Source organism: Salmo salar, chromosome 13 (assembly GCF_965601325.2).
Source record: "Salmo salar chromosome 13, fSalSal1, whole genome shotgun sequence".
Classification (NCBI taxonomy): domain Eukaryota; kingdom Metazoa; phylum Chordata; class Actinopteri; order Salmoniformes; family Salmonidae; genus Salmo; species Salmo salar.
In genome coordinates this window covers 41,593,495-41,609,855 of record NC_138303.1, presented here as the reverse complement: position 1 = coordinate 41,609,855, position 16,361 = coordinate 41,593,495, and the positions used below count along the sequence as shown (strand labels likewise).

At 43.6% G+C, this 16,361-nt stretch overlaps 1 protein-coding gene across 1 annotated transcript; it reads left to right on the top strand.

Moving 5' to 3' along the window:
* The first annotated feature begins 12,027 nt into the window (after window positions 1–12,027).
* pfd4 (Prefoldin subunit 4) lies at window positions 12,028–15,151 on the top strand. The gene is given in 4 exon segments (NM_001140679.2): window positions 12,028–12,075; window positions 12,882–12,989; window positions 13,117–13,257; window positions 14,316–15,151. Coding segments are annotated over 4 exon segments (408 nt in total). The 5' UTR covers window positions 12,028–12,048; the 3' UTR covers window positions 14,448–15,151.
* The last annotated feature ends 1,210 nt before the right edge of the window (window positions 15,152–16,361 follow it).

Here is a 16,361-nt window from a genome sequence, read left to right as displayed (position 1 = left end):
TACAGCTTAAACACAGCTTTCTTTTACAGTGTTTTATTTAGGTTACTGGATTCAGTTACTTAATATGACAGAAAGAACAGCTCATGACCAATATGATTGTGAACAAAACAAGTTTAAAATAAGCCAAAAGTTAGATGACAGCATACCGCCAAAGAAGTCTATGATAATGTAGAGTTGTTTTTCTTATTTGGCCTGAAAGCTGGATTCATTTTAAAATCATTGACATAACATAACATTATACACTACATGACCAAAGGTATGTGAACACCTGCTCATCAAACATCTCATTCCAAAATCATGGGCATTTATATGGTGTTGGTACCCCCATTGCTGATATAACAGCCTCCACTCTTCTGGGAAGGATTTCCACTAGGATGTTGGAACATTGCTGCCGGGACTCAGCCACAAGAGCGTTAGTGAGGTCGGGCACTGATGTTGGGCGATTAGGCCTGGCTCGCAGTTGGCATTCCAATTAATCCCAAAGGTGTTCGATGGGGTTGAGGTCAGGGCTCCGTGCAGGCCTGTCAAGTTCTTCCACACCGATCTCGACAAGTCATTTCCGGATGGATCTCGCTTTGTGCACTGGGGCATTGTCATGCTGAAACAGGAAAGGGCCTTCCCCAAACTGTTGCCACAAAGTTGGAAGTACAGAATCGTATAGAATGTAATTGTATGCTGTAACGTTAAGATTTCCCTTCACTAGAACTAAAGGGTCTAGCCCGAACCACGAAAAACAGCCCCAGAGACATTATTCCTCCTCCACCAAACTCTATAGTTGGCACTATGCATTTGGGCAGGTAGCGTTCCCCTGGCATCTGCCAAACCCAGATTCATCTGTTGAACTGGCAGATGGTGGGGTGTGATTCATCACTCCAAAGAACACGCTTCCACTGCTCCAGAGTCCAATGGCGACGAGCTTGACACCACTCCAGGCGAACCTTGGCATGGTGATCTTAGGCTTCTGTGCTGCTGCTCGGCCATGGAAACCCATTTCATGAAGCTCCCGACAGTTATTGTGCCAACATTGCTTCGAGAAGTAGTTTGGAACTTGGTATTGGGTGTTGCACTCGGTGGTCCTGTTCTGTGTCGACATTGTTGCTCCTAGACATTTCCACTCCACAATAATAGCACTTACAGTTGACCGAGGCAGCTCTAGCAGGGCAGAAATGTTACAAACTGACTTGTTGGAAAGGTGGCATCCTATGACGAAGCCACATAGAAAGTCACTGAGCTCTTCAGTAAGGCCATTCAACTGCCAATGTTTGTCTATGGAGATTGCATAGCTGTGTGCTCGAATTTATACACCTGTCAGCAACGGGTGTGGCTGAAATAGCTGAATACAGTAATTTGAAGGAGTGTCTACATACTTTTGTGTCACATCTGCTTCTGCTATGCCCTCTGGTGTTCATCCGGTGTCTTCTTGACTTGCAGTTACTCCCCCTGAACACTCTCTCCCTCTCCCTATGTGATTGTGTGGTTGGAGACAGGTGTGCTGGAGTCAGAGCAGATCCCTACCAGCTGCAACTCATTCCATAATCAAGACCTCTACAAATACTCAGTCGTGCCACTTCCACTCTGCCAGATTGTAATCTCTGCTCAGTCAGTTCATGATTATAGCCATTTATGATTATTCAAGATCCTGTTACTTCGCTGTGCCTGGTTCCCTGCCTGACACCGTTTATCCTCTCATCACAGTTACCGCTCTGTCTCTAGCTGCTGTCTCCTGTTCCACATCTCAACTACCTTGCTCTGGATTTTACTCACCACCACTACCTTGGATTCCCCTCAGCACCTGTTTACCCTGTTCTACTCAGCTAACTCCAACCCGGATCTGCGCTCCATATCTCTCTGTGTAACAATAAATAATTTGATTAATTCATCTGTTTCCTCATCTGAGTCTGCTCTTGGGTTCCCCTGTGTCGTGCCGCTTAACACTTTTGTATATATAATGATCCTAACAGGGGAGCACTGTTAATCAAGACAGACAAAGTGCTGTATAACCTAATCAATGTGGATCATCGTCCATGGACTTGCCACCATAAGGCAATTGTTTGGCTTTCATAGATCAATTGGAAGTTGATAACAGGCAATCAAAACAGAGGTGCTGCTCCAGAAAATAGCAATTGATCCAGACTTAGGAGTGAAGACAAAACCAATATCAGCATTAATTTAGTTTGTTTTAGTGGCCCAATCAAGTGAAAAAAATACATGATCAGTGATACTCATTATCAATGCCAAGCTGACAAGATACAGCTGTAGGCTATAGTTCAAAATTACTAACTAATGACTAACTAATCCTTTTCTGTCTGTCCGGGAGTGTGAATTAAGCAGAAGGATCCCAAACCAAACTAAAAAGAATGAATATTCTCCTCAGAAGCTGATGGTACAATTTTGAGGGACTAATAGCCTGTGAGCTACTTTCTTTCAGTTGTGAGTGAGTGGCCTGAACAATACATAGACTGTCCCTCATTGAATTCCATGGAGACATGCCAAATCACTCCTGCTACTGTAGCCAAAGCATGCAGGCAGGGCCATTCTTTGCAAACGTAACCTCAAGAATGGAGTTTGTGATGATTAATTATTAATTATGATCTGAAATAGTTTTATTACCCTATGTATGCTGTTTTAGCCCGTTTATGCCTGTTTATTTTGTGCAAAAACACTACCATTCAAAAGTTTGGGGTCACTTAGAAATGTCCTTGCTTTTGAAAGAAAAGCACATTTTTTGTCCATTAAAATAAGATCAAATTGATCAGAAATACAGTGTAGACATTGTTAATATTGTAAATGACTATTGTAACTGGAAACGGCTGATTATTTTATGGAATATCTACATAGGCGTACAGAGACCCATTATCAGCAACCATCACTCCTGTGTTCCAATGGCACATTATGTTAGCTAATCCAAGTTTATCATTTTAAAAGGCTAATTGATCATTAGAAAACTCTTTTGCAATTATGTTAGCACAGCTTAAAACTGTTGTTCTGATTAAAGAAGCACTGGCCTTCTTTAGACTAGTTGAGTATCTAGAGCATCAGCATTCGTGGGTTTGATTAAAGGCTCAAAATGGCGAGAAACAAAGAACTTTCTTCTGAAACTCATCAGTCTATTCTTGCTCTGAGAAATGAAAGCTATTCCATGCGAGAAATTGCCAAGAAACTGAAGATCCCGTACAACGCTGTGTACTACTCCCTTCACAAAACAGCGCAAACTGGCTCTGACCAGAATAGAAAGAGGAGTGGGAGGCCCTGGTGCACAACTGTGCAAGAGGACAAGTACATTTGCGTCTAGTTTGAGAAACAGACGCCTCGCAAGTCCTCAACTGGAAGCTTCATTAAATAGTACCCGCAAATCACCAGTCTCAACGTCAACAGTAAAGAGGCGACTCCGGGATGCTGGCCTTCTAGGCAGAGTTCCTCTGTCCAGTGTCTGTGTTCTTTTGTCCATATTAATATTTTATTTTTATTGGCCAGTCTGAGATATGGCTTTTTCTTTGCAACTTTGCCTAGAAGGCCAGCATCCCGGAGTCACCTTTTCACTGTTGACATTAAGACTGGTGTTTTGTGGGTACTATTTAATGAAGCTGCCAGTTGAGGACTTGTGAGGCATCTGTTTCTCAAACTAAACACTCTAATATACTTGTCCTCTTGCTCAGTTGTGCACCGGGGCCTCCCATTCCTCTTTCTGTTCTGGTTAGAGACAGATTGAGCTGTTTTGTGAAGGGAGTACACAGCGTTGTACGAGATGTAAACTTCTGACCCACTGGGAATGTGATGAAAAAAATAAAAAGCTGAAATAAATCACTACTATTATTCTGACATTTCACATTCTTAAAATAAAGTGGTGATCCTAACTGACCTAAGACAGGGAATTTTTACGAGGATTAAATGTCAGGAATTGTGAAAAACTGAGTTTAAATGTATTTGGCTAAGGTGTATGTAAACTTCCGACTTCAACTGTATGTAGATATTCCATTTAAAAAAATCATCCGTTGTCAAAATGTGTATGAACACTTAACAGTGAATAATAAGGGGTCTCTATAGCATAATGTCATTCTGGAATTTCTGTGAACATAGTCTAATGGACCGAGTTGAAAAAAGACCGCTCCTGCACATTTTTCATCCCAAGTCAAGCACTGATTTCGATTGCATGCATTTCATTATTTTGTTGTTGTGGGGAGAGTAACATTAGTAAACTCCAAAGATTATACTTTAAGGAAAATGTTTTAGATATGTCATCGACGTGTGTAGGTGGCAGGGAAGTCAGGCGCAGGAGAAACCAACTTGGTATCACTGGAGTTGTTTTAATAAAATAGTAAACAACGAACTCCAAAACCAAAATGTACATAAAATAACATGGGCAACAATACACGTAGCTCACTACTACAAAATACACGACACAAAATAACATACAAACAATCTCGGACAAGGACATGAGGGGAAACAGAGGGTTAAATACACAACAGGTAATGAATAAGATTGGAAACAGGTGTGTGAAAACAAGACAAAACCAATGGATAATGAAAAATGGATCAGTGATGGCTAGAAGACCGGTGACGTCGACCACCACTCGAACAAGGAGGGGCATCGACTTCGGCAGAAGTCGTGACAGTACCCCCCCGACGCGCGGCCCCAGCAGCGAGTCGACACCGGCCTCGGTGACGACCCGGACGAGGTGCAGGGCGATCCAGATGGAGACGATGGAACTCTCGCAGCAGGGAAGGATCTAACACATCCTCCACCAGAACCCAGCATCTCTCCTCCAGACCATACCCCTCCCCAATCCACGAGGTACTGAAGGCCCCTCGCCCGACGTCTCTAATCCAGGATGGATCGAACGGAGTATGCTGGGGCCTCCTCAATGTCCAGAGAGGGCGGAGGAACCTTCCGCACCTCAGCCTCCTGGAGCGGACCAGCCAGCACCGGCCTGAGGAGAGACACATCGAACGGCCAAGGGGCCAGAACCGGCTGATACCCCAACACGCACTGAAAGGGAGAGAGGTTAGTGGAGGAGTGGCGGAGCGAGTTCTGAGCCATCTCTGCCCAAGGCACGAACGCCGCCCACTCCCCTGGCCGGTCCTGGCAATAAGACCTCAGAAACCTACCCACATCCTAGTTCACCCTCTCCAGGTAAGGCTGACCGAGACCCCCAGATGCTCCATGAACGCCTTCCAGACCCTTGACGTGAACTGGGGACCCCGATCAGACACTATATCCTCAGGCACCCCGTAGTGCCGAAAGACGTGTGTAAACTGAGCCTCCGCAGTTTGTAGGGCCATGGGGAGACTGGGCAAAGGAAGGAGACGACAGGACTTAGAAAACCGATCCACAACGACCAGGATCGTGGTGTTACCTTGTGAAGGTGGAAGATCGGTTATAAAATCCACCGACAAGTGCGACCACGGCCGTTGTGGAACGGGTAAGGGTTGTAACTTACCTCTGGGTAGGTGTCTAGGAGCCTTGCACTGGGCGCACACTGAGCAGGAGGAAACATAAACCCTCACGCCCTTAGCTAAGGTTGGCCACCAGTACCTCCCACTAAGACAGCGCATCGTCCGACCAATCCCAGGATGACCAGAGGAGGGTAACGTGTGAGCCCAATAGATCAATCGGTCGCGGACAGCAGACGGAACGTACAGACGCCCAGCTGGACACTGAGAGGGAACGGGCTCTGCACGTGACGCCCGCTCAATGTCCGCGTCCAGCTCCCATACTACCGGTGCCACCAAACAAGAGGCTGGGATGAAGGGAGTGGGATCCATGGACCGCTCCTCTGTGACATACAGCCAGGACAATGCGTCTGCCTTAACGTTCTGGGAACCTGGTCTGTAAGAGAGGGTAAACACAAAACGGGTGAAAAACATGGTCCACCTTGCCTGGCGAGGATTCAGTCTCCTCACCTGCCGGATGTACTCCAGATTGCGGTGGTCAGTCCAGATTTACATTTACATTTAAGTCATTTAGCAGACGCTCTTATCCAGAGCGACTTACAAATTGGATGAGAAAAGGGTGTTTAGCCCCCTCAAGCCAATGTCTCCACGCCTTCAAAGCTTTGACGACAGCCAACAGCTCCCGGTCCCCGGTCCCCCACATCATAGTTTCGCTCAGCCGGACTGAGCCTCTTAGAGAAGAAGGCACAGGGGCGGAGCTTAGGTGGCGTACCCAAACGCTGAGAGAGCACAGCTCCTATCCCAGCCTCAGACATGTCCTCCTCCACTATGAATTGCAAAGACGGATCCGGATGAGCCAACACAGGAACCGAGGTAAACAGAGCCTTCAGTTTCCTAAAAGCCCTGTCCGCCCCAGCCGACCACTGCAAGCGCACCGGACCCCTCTTCAGCAGTGAGATAATGGGAGCAGCTACCTGACCAAAACCCCGGATAAACCTCCGGTAGTAATTGGCAAACCCTAAAAATTGCTGCACCTCCTTCACCGTGGTGGGAGTCGGCCAATTACGCACGGCTGCAATGCGGTCACTCTCCATCTCCACTCCTGACGTGGATAGGCAATATCCTAAGAAGGAGACGGACTGTTGAAAGAACAGGCATTTCTCAGCCTTGACATACAGGTCATGCTCCAACAGGCGACCAAGCACTTTGCGCACCAGGGACACATGCTCAGCGCGTGTAGCAGAGTAAATCAGAATGTCATCGATATACACCACTACACCCTGCCCGTGCAGGTCCCTGAAAATCTCATCTACAAAAGATTGGAAGACTGATGGAGCATTCTTCAACCGTACGGCATGACGAGGTACTTATAATGCCCAAGGTGGTAACAAATGCTGTCTTCCACTCATCTCCATCTCGGATACGCACCAGGTTGTACGCACTCCTGAGATCCACTTTAGTGAAGAAGTGTGCCCCGTGCATTAACTCAATCGCCGAGGCGATCAGAGGTAGCGGGTAACTGTAACCCACCGTAATTTTATTGAGACCTCGATAATCAATGCACGGGCGCAGACCTCCATCCTTCTTCTTCACAAAAAAATAAACTCGAGGAGACGGGTGAAATGGAGGGCCGAATGTACCCCTGACGCAGGGATTTGGAGACATGTCTCCATAGCCTCCGTCTCCTCTTGCAACAGGGGATACACATAACTCCTGGGAAGTGCAGCGTCTACCATGAGATTTATCGCACAATCCCCCATCGGCGAGAACCAAATCGGCATATTCGGGGGGAATGCGCATGGTAGAGACCTGGTCTGGACTTTCCACCGTAGTAGCACCAACGGAAACCCCTACACACCTACCTGAGCACTCTCGCGACCACCCCGTGAGAGCCCTCTGTGGCCAAGAAAAAGTGGGGTTATGACAAATTAACCATGGCAGTCCCAACACCATGGGATACGCAGGAGTGTCCATAAGGAAAAGACAAATTTTTTCCTTGTGACCCCCCTGTGTCACCATACTCAAAGGAGCTGTGGCTTCCCTGATTAACCCTGACCCTAATGGTCGACTATCTAAGGTGTGAACGGGGAAAGGCACATTCACGGGTACAATGGGGATTCCTAAACTATGAGCAAAAGCTTGTTCAATGAAATTCCCAGCCGCACCTGAATCTACTAGCGCCTTATGTTGGGAAAAAAATCTATAAAAGTAACAGACACAAACATAAGCGCAACAGAGGGCTCTGGATGAGAATGGTGCCTACTCACCTGGGGTGGCGCCAGAGCACCCTGCCTGTTACCTCGATTCCCAGAGGAACCTACCCGACACCGACCAGCAGTGTGACCTCTGCAGCTACAGATGGTGCGCGAGCGGGAACCTCCTCCGGTCTCCCTGTGCACCCCCTCTCCCAGTTCCCTGGGTATAGGAGAGGGAGTGCTGGAGGATGGAACCACCAGACCCCGATCTGGACGTCCGCGAGCAGCCAGCAGGTTGTCCAGCCGGATGGACAGATCCAGCAGCTGGTCAAAAGTGAGGGTGGTGTCTCTGCAGGCCAGCTCCCGATGGACGTCCTCATGCAGACTGCAGCGGTAATGGTCGATCAGGGCCCTGTGATTCCATCCCACACCGGCTGCCAGGGTCCTGAGCTCTAGGGCAAAATCCTGGACGCTCCTCATCTCCTGCCTCAGATGGTAGAGGCGCTCACCCACCGCTCTGCCCTCGGGTGGATGGTCAAAGACTGCCCGAAAACGGCGGGTGAACTCCTCATAATGGTCCAACGCCACATCTCCTCCTTCACACATAGCGCTGGCCCACTCCAGGGCTCTCCCGGTGAGGCACGAGACTAGGGCGAAACTCTTCTCACGGTCAGATGGAACTGGGTGGCCCGTGGCCAGGAAAAGGCCTAATCTGAGTAGGAAACCCTGGCAGGTGGCAGCACTTCCGTCGTACCCCTGAGGCATGGATAGACGGATGCCACCGGAACCGGGTTGAGAAGGGGCGCTCAGGATAGACCCCAGTTGGGCTGGTGGAGGCGCTGGGAAAACTCTCGTCTCTCCCAGCGGTCCATATTCTGGACAACACGATCCATGGTGGTGCATAGATGGTGAAGCTTCTCCGCATTCTCCTGGACGCGCTCCTCCACCCTTATGTCCGGGGTACCTCTCTCCTGCTGACTTCATATCTTCGGTCCAAGATTCTGTCATCGACGTGTGTGTAGGTGGCAGGCGCAGGAGAAACCAACTTGGTATCACTGGAGTTGTTTTAATATAATAATAAACAAACAACAAATTCATAAAATAACATGGGCAACAATACCCATAGCTCACTACTACAAAATACACAACACAAAATAACATACAAACAAACAATCTCGGACAAGGACATGAGGGGAAACAGAGGGTTAAATACACAACAGGTAATGAATGGGATTGGAAACAGGTGTGTGTGAAAACAAGACAAAACCAATGGATAATGAAAAATGGATCAGTGATGGCTAGAAGACCGGTGACGTCGACCGCCGAGCACCACTCGAACAAGGAGAGGCATCGACTTCGGCAGAAGTCGTGACAAGATATTTGCACATTATTTATTTGTATGTTTAGCGCACATAATATAATAGTATGCATTCAAATGTCTGCAATAGAATACATGTGGAGAAAACAAAATGTAGACATGCATTAATAAATGCATTTCTATATCTTCCAAAATATTTATTAGATCGGGGGCTGAGTGCCAAGATGGAGGTACGGTGGCTTCAACACAGCACCCCCTGTTAGTAATCTGTTGTATATCTAAATTATTGCATAGATTCAAATTTAAGAAGGAATTTACGCATTTATCATCATTGGGATGTTCATAGTATAGAATATTGACCTTGTGCTATTTGTTCACTAAACAGACATTACCATATGTGCATTTTCTAAAGAATATGTACATTTTAGTTGCCCATAGCTGCCTTTCGACAACTCATATATTCTGCCAATATTTGAACTTGGGAGCATTCTGTTTGTTCTGAATATTTACAGAGCAAATGTTTTGGTTTCTCCAATCACGCGTAGAGTTATTGTAGGCACATTTTTTAATGCATTGACACACCCCAGTGTGTCAGGTAGGCATATGAGCAGAAAGGTAGAAACTTTTAGATCTAGGACAATTTTTGGTATCAGCACAATATTCCATTTGAGCTTAGTGTTGACATGGGTGGCCAGGTCTAGCTAAAATGTACACATCACTGACCACTCAAAACCTGCCCAAAAGGCCTGAAAACTAGCCAATGTTTTTATAGCAGCAAGAGAGGAGTTGCCAGACTTATACAATAAACTATTTTTCTATAACGTTATTGAGACAATTAAGAAGGAAATCAATGTAACTTGTAAAGACCTTAGAAGAAAATTTGTGTTTTCATCAAAATAATAATTATTGCGAGCTGTGACATGACAAAGGAATTTGATAAAAAGATAATTTGCCCTTATTAAACTTGCCAGATCATTTTCCATCAATGGATGTCGATTTAACATGTTTGACTGCTATGATTAAGTTATAAGGCATGAGGGGGTATGGTATAGGGCCAATATACCACAGCTAAGGGCTGTTCTTAAGCATGACGCAAAGCGGAGTGCCTGGATACAGCCGTTAGCCATGGTATATTGGCCATATACCACAAACCTCCATGGTGCCTTTATTATAAACTGGTTACCAACAAAATAAGGTTTTATACCCGTCATATACCATCTCAAACCACCCAGTTTACAACTAAGCAATAAGGCATGGGGGGGGGGGTATATGGCTAATATACCACGGCTAAGAGCTGTTCTTATGCACAACGCTATGCAGAGTCCCTGGATACAGCCCTTAGCCGTGGTATATTTACTGGCCATATACCACAAACCCCCGAGGTGCCTTATTGCTATTATAAACTGTTACTATGGTAATAAGAGAAGTAGATATCTATGTTTTGTAATACCCTTGGTATACAGTCTGATATACCACAGCTGTCAGCCAATCAGCATTCAGGACTCGAACCACCCAGTTTATAATTGTAAATAAATCCCTTTTGCTCATGTGCATAACTATAGATAAATCTGACAAGAGAGTTTGAGTGATGGAAGTTGGACAGAGGATCTCGAAATCTCTGAGCAAGAAACACTTGGACAAACTTTAAAAAAAAAGAATGTGCGGCTATTTTCTGGCAATTGTACTGTTAAGACTACCAACAGTTATGGGCTCCCGAGTGGTGCAGCAGTCTAAGGCACTACATCTCAGTGTTAGAGGCGTCACTAAAGTCCCTGGTTTGAATCTAGGCTGTATCACATCCGGTCGTGATTGGGAGTCCCATAGGATGGGTCACAATTGGCCTAGCGTTGTCAGGGTTTGGCCGGGGTAGGCCGTCATTGTAAATAAGAATTTGTTAAAATAAAAAAATTGACTTGTCATTTCAATCGGCATAGACTCTGGGTTTATGATTGTAATTCAACTTTTCCATGATTTGTAGGCAAGATGTATGTAAACTGAATTAAAGATTTAGCAGCTTGTTTAGTTCAAATTGGCAAACTAATTTATTCAACATGAGGTGATTTCGAGGTAAGAAGTGCTTGTATTTCACAATAGCCTGCTGGAATAGACTACTGAGGACAGGGTCATAATTTCAATCACTGAATTAGATATTAATAATATGTATATGAACTGAATATGATTGTCAACAACAGCCAGTCTTTAAAAATGTTTACCTGTAGCCTAATCTGACTGATTGTTCCCGACAACTGATCGGCAATTGCAATAGAGCTTTGATAACTTCTAACTGAGTTAACTAAACATGTCCATTAATAAATTGCTTAATAACGGAAGGCTACAACAACAAACTGAAGTTATAGGCTATTTATTAAATATGTTTGCCAGCCCCAGGTAGGCTACACAAGTGGTATAAATGGATTTGTTATTTCAACATATTTATTGTATCAAATGGTATTCTAGTAGCCTACAATGGCATATAAATTAATTGTCTACTTGGTGGGCAACAGGTGCAAATTTATCATTATCCACATTTAATGTCAGTTTCATTGAGGACTTTTCCCCATAACAGAAGCACCCGAGGGAGTTCCATAACTTCCATTTCAAATTTCCACTCGCGCAGCCCCGAGACCCAAGAACTGAGCATGCATAAAACACTTGATACTGTTTTCCATTAGCAAAGTCGACATTAGAATGGCGTTTAAACCACCTCCAAGCAAATGTATTTAATAAACTGAGCTACTTTTAAGTTGGGCTATTTCTAAGTTGCGTGGGTTGAACTCGATATACTTTAAAATGACTAAAGCCAAATTGAAACTGTAGACAATTATAATGGACCTACATTCATCCAGTTCCTTGATAATAATCACCAAAATGAAAGTAAGACAGTAGGGGACTATTTTTTGCAAATTTTGACACTGAGGAAATAATATAAACAATTTTAGTGGAGCCCTCCGGACCTCTTTGAATACTGAATTTAGCCCCCGGGGCGGGCAAAATGAATTTGACACCCCTGGCTTAATGAGTGTAATTTACGTATTTGAAGCGCTGAATATAGTAAATCCGCTAGGTCGTGGTAATGAGCATGTATGATGCCTATCACCACTAAATTGCATCTGAAGAAGTCGACGTTTTCTAAATCAATAGCAAAATGGCGGCCACCATGAAGAAGACAGTTGTAAGCTAAAATCAGTTTTAATAATTCACTCCGATCTCCATACAGGCGCCACACCACTGCCATTCGTGCAGTAAATATCTAAGACACGTGTTCTACAATTTAGTTTGTGAATACATAAATTCACTGTCTGATTTTGTTTTTATTCGTGCTCTACTCGTGCGTTGTTTGGATCACAGCTAGCTAGCCAGCTAACGGTAGCGATTTTAGGGTAGTTTAGCTACTAACGTTAGCTGGTTATCAACAAACTACTCTTAACATCTATCCGCGATTTCCTTATTAAACGTGTAGCCACCATGGTGTTAGTTTAATGATAGCTAGTGCAATTTGAAGAACGCGTTGCCAGCTATTTTGTTGCTACACCCTAGTTTTAATGTAATTTATATGGCTACACCTAGCTAGAGCGCTCGTATTGGGCTGAGACCTCTGAAGTCCTAGCCATTCTGGGGCACGTTCAGCAGGACTGAACTTTCACATAGAAATGGGCTATGTAGATCAAACATGCCTCTGACATGTAGAATAAGACATATCGTCTCTATTCATGGGATTTATATCTGCAACTTTCGAGAACGTTTGGCAACTGAACATGGCCTGGCTCGTTATCCTTTTTTCGTATCCCTTATTCAGGCGTTGTTTAGCTAGTAAGTTGGCTAAATAGTGTTGTCAAATATGGTTAAGAAACCCTGTGGTATTGTTCTGTTTTAAAAAATATAGCTAATTATTTGGCTAGCTATGCAGTTAGCCAAGCAGCTTTGACTATAGCTATATAGGCTCATTTTGGACAATCTCTATTGACTTCCCCTTAACAGGCAGTTGAAGATGTCAATGTCACATTTGAGGACCAGAAGAAGATCAATACATTTGCCAGAAACACGAATCGAATGACAGAATTCAAAGATGAAATAGAGGCAAAAAAGGTAAGGGTTAATTATTGATGAGGAAAATCTGAATAATTAGATTTTCTTTACTTGTTTCTTCTTAATCTAGTACATCATGTTGTCACTACTGTTATATTATATAACCAACTATAACCTCTCTTCTCAGAAATCTCTACAGAATCTGCAGGATGCCAGTGATGACCTGATGATGGCTGAGGATGACACTCTGCTCGTCCCGTATCAGATTGGCGACGTCTTCATCAGTCACACCCAGGAAGAGACCCAAGAGATGTTGGAAGCTGCAAAGGTATTGTTATTATAATTTTGTAAGACAATGTCCACATTCTGACATTTTAGAATGTAATAATATGTTGAATGCCAAAGCATAATGCCATTGGGAAGGCCTAAAAAAATTCATTGATCTTAAAGGACTAATCAGCTGTAGAAACGATAAAGCAGTCGCCCCACCCCTGGTTCAGTAAAAAGCTGAGGGATGGGGCTGGAGAAATGTAACCACTCAAATTCATAGACATAGCTATGGATGTAAGGACTGATCATCCATGATATGTTAACCATGTTTTGAGGCTATATAGTGTTTGTTAAAAAAAAAAAAACTAACCTTTTCTGGTTCTGATGGGGAACAACAGTTGCTCATTAGGTATTTATAAGTTATATTTGACCTTTATTTAACTAGGCAAGTCAGTTAAGAACAAATTCTTATTTTCAATGACGGCCTAGGAACAGTGGGTTAACTGCCTGTTCAGGGGCAGAACGACAGATTTGTACCTTGTCAGCTCGGCGATTCGAACTTGCAACCTTTCGGTTACTAGTCCAACGCTCTAACCACTAGGCTACGCTGCCGCCCCACTCCATATTCTTGAAGAATCAATGGGTACATATAAATTAATGATAAGTTACAAAAAAATATATGTAGCAACTGCTGATTGCCATTTTAAAGTAGTAATGCATACTTTTTTTTCCCACTTTTTGCATGCTTTTGGTGTGAGTTCTCCCCTTACAACAATTCTATGTAAAATTGAGGTCCATGAAATTCACAATTAAGTGCTTGAAAAAGTAATTGAAAGTCCTTGAATTTGACCTGCCACTCTCTGAACCCTCTATTATATGACTTGTGTAGAAGGTAGGGGTGTAGGTCTACCTTGGAATTCGGGATGCCTACTCCTAAGGCAAACACGGATGGGTTATTTAACGTTGCATGGGTTATTTAACGTTCCAATTTTAACGTTGCATAATTAAGCCAAAGGCCGGGATATCAAGGCATTATGCTTTACCCTATTACTAAGAATGCAACCTGAATAATTGTAACCATTCTGATTTATTAACATGCATTGTTTGTATCCACAGGAACAACTGCAGCAGGAGATCAAAGACCTAGAAGGGAAGGTGTCGGCGATACAGCAGGTGTTGGGTGATCTGAAGGTCCAGCTTTATGCCAAGTTTGGGAACAACATCAACCTGGAGGCAGATGAAAGCTGAGTGCTTTCTAATGTGCAGACTTTAGCCTGGTCCCAGATCTGTTTGTGCTGTTTAGCGTGACACTGAATCAATGATTATGATTATAGGAGTTGGCAAGATGCCACAAACAGTCCTGGGATCAGGCTAAGAGGGCAACTCTTTACACATGGACTTTTCATGCAGCTCACATATTATCCAATCCACACAGTGCCGACAGGATGCTTGCCAAACCAACGTGTTTATCCTTTTCTCAATATCAACATGATTTTTCTCAGCAATGGTTTACAATGGTGTATTGTCTTATTTTGTATGAATGTTGGTGAATGTATCCCATTTTACTTTGAAGACTCGTTTTGGTGGTTTGTTTCCCCCTGTACTTGCACTGGGTCTTCCTATGGACTGACACAAAATACGTCATTGTACAGTAGACGGCCATAAAGGAAAAACAACCCAAGGAAATATATTTTGGGTGTTGGAGCTGAAGAAACTGGAGTTTGTTTGTTTATTTGGATCTCCATTAGCTTTTGCAGAAGCATTAGGTACTCTTCCTTGGGTCCACAAACAACATGACAAGGACAGCCACATACATTTTAAAATACAACGATACAAACAATACAACAAAAAAAAAGAATACAAACAAAACCGTTTGTGGTTGAAGAAAAGAAGGGAGCAGAGGCAGCCACTCTTAAGACCCCAACATGTAGGCAACTGTATGTGTATACCCCAAAATGTATCTTAAAGGTGCAATCTATAGTGTAAATTCTTGTTACAAAATACTTAGCAGGACTGACGAAAGGAGTCTTTGCGAGTGTACTGGGCATTTGTCTTAAATGGAACCACATTTAATTTTGTGAGTTTATGTTTGGAGGGTGGATGGGTGTGCGTATAATGTGACTGTTTAGCAACCCAAAATGTTGCGTGTTCGAATCTCGTCACTGACAACTTTTGCAACTACTTAGCATGTTAGCTAAGCCTTTTAGCTAACCCTTTAACCTAACTCCTAAACCTAACCCAGCTAATATTAGCCAGCTATCTAACGTTAGCCACAAGAAATTAGAATTCATAACATTGCAGATTCGTAACATATCATACAAAATGGATGGACATCCATTAATTAATAAATACCATACGGAACATAAACTAATTGGAGTGTCTCGGATATACGTACAGAATAATACAAAATGCTCTGAGACCAGGTTGCACAATAAGGAAATAATGGATGCCAGACATATGCTGGTGGAAAGTGTGCTGGTGCTGCAGTTACATGAACCCCACTGAAGGGGGCAACAGGAGAATGCTTGGTGTCAGTCTGAGTCCACTCACTAATATTCAGCCTCAAATATTACTTTTGTCTGGTGGAATCTTCACAAGCAAAATACTTTTGTGAAATTAAAATTCCTTAAGGTCTTTGTTGTGCAAATATTCCTAACAGAAAAGGTATTTGACAGAGTGTTGAAGTTCTGTCTGGAAGGATTTTACCGTACAGATTTTGATAGTGTCTATCCAAGGGAATCAAAGCTGGGAACGAGAGACTGAAAAACAGCTTCTATATCAAGGCCATCAGACTGTTAAATAGCCATAAATAGCCGGCTACCACCCTGTTACTCAACCATGCTACTACCCTATATACTTTAATAATGTTTACATACTGCTTTACTCATTTCATATGTATATACTGTATTCAATTCTACTGTATTTTAGTCAATGCCACTCCGACATTGCTCGTCCTAATATTTATATATTTCTTAACTCCATTCTTTTACTTTAGATTTGTGTGTATTGTTAGATATTACTGCACTGTTGGAGCTAGGAACACAATCATTTTGCTACACCCTGCCAAATATGCATATGTGACCAATAAGATTTGAATAAACTAAGATCTGAAATGCATCCAATCCATGTACTGCAGCCCCATACACAACATAATACACAGAC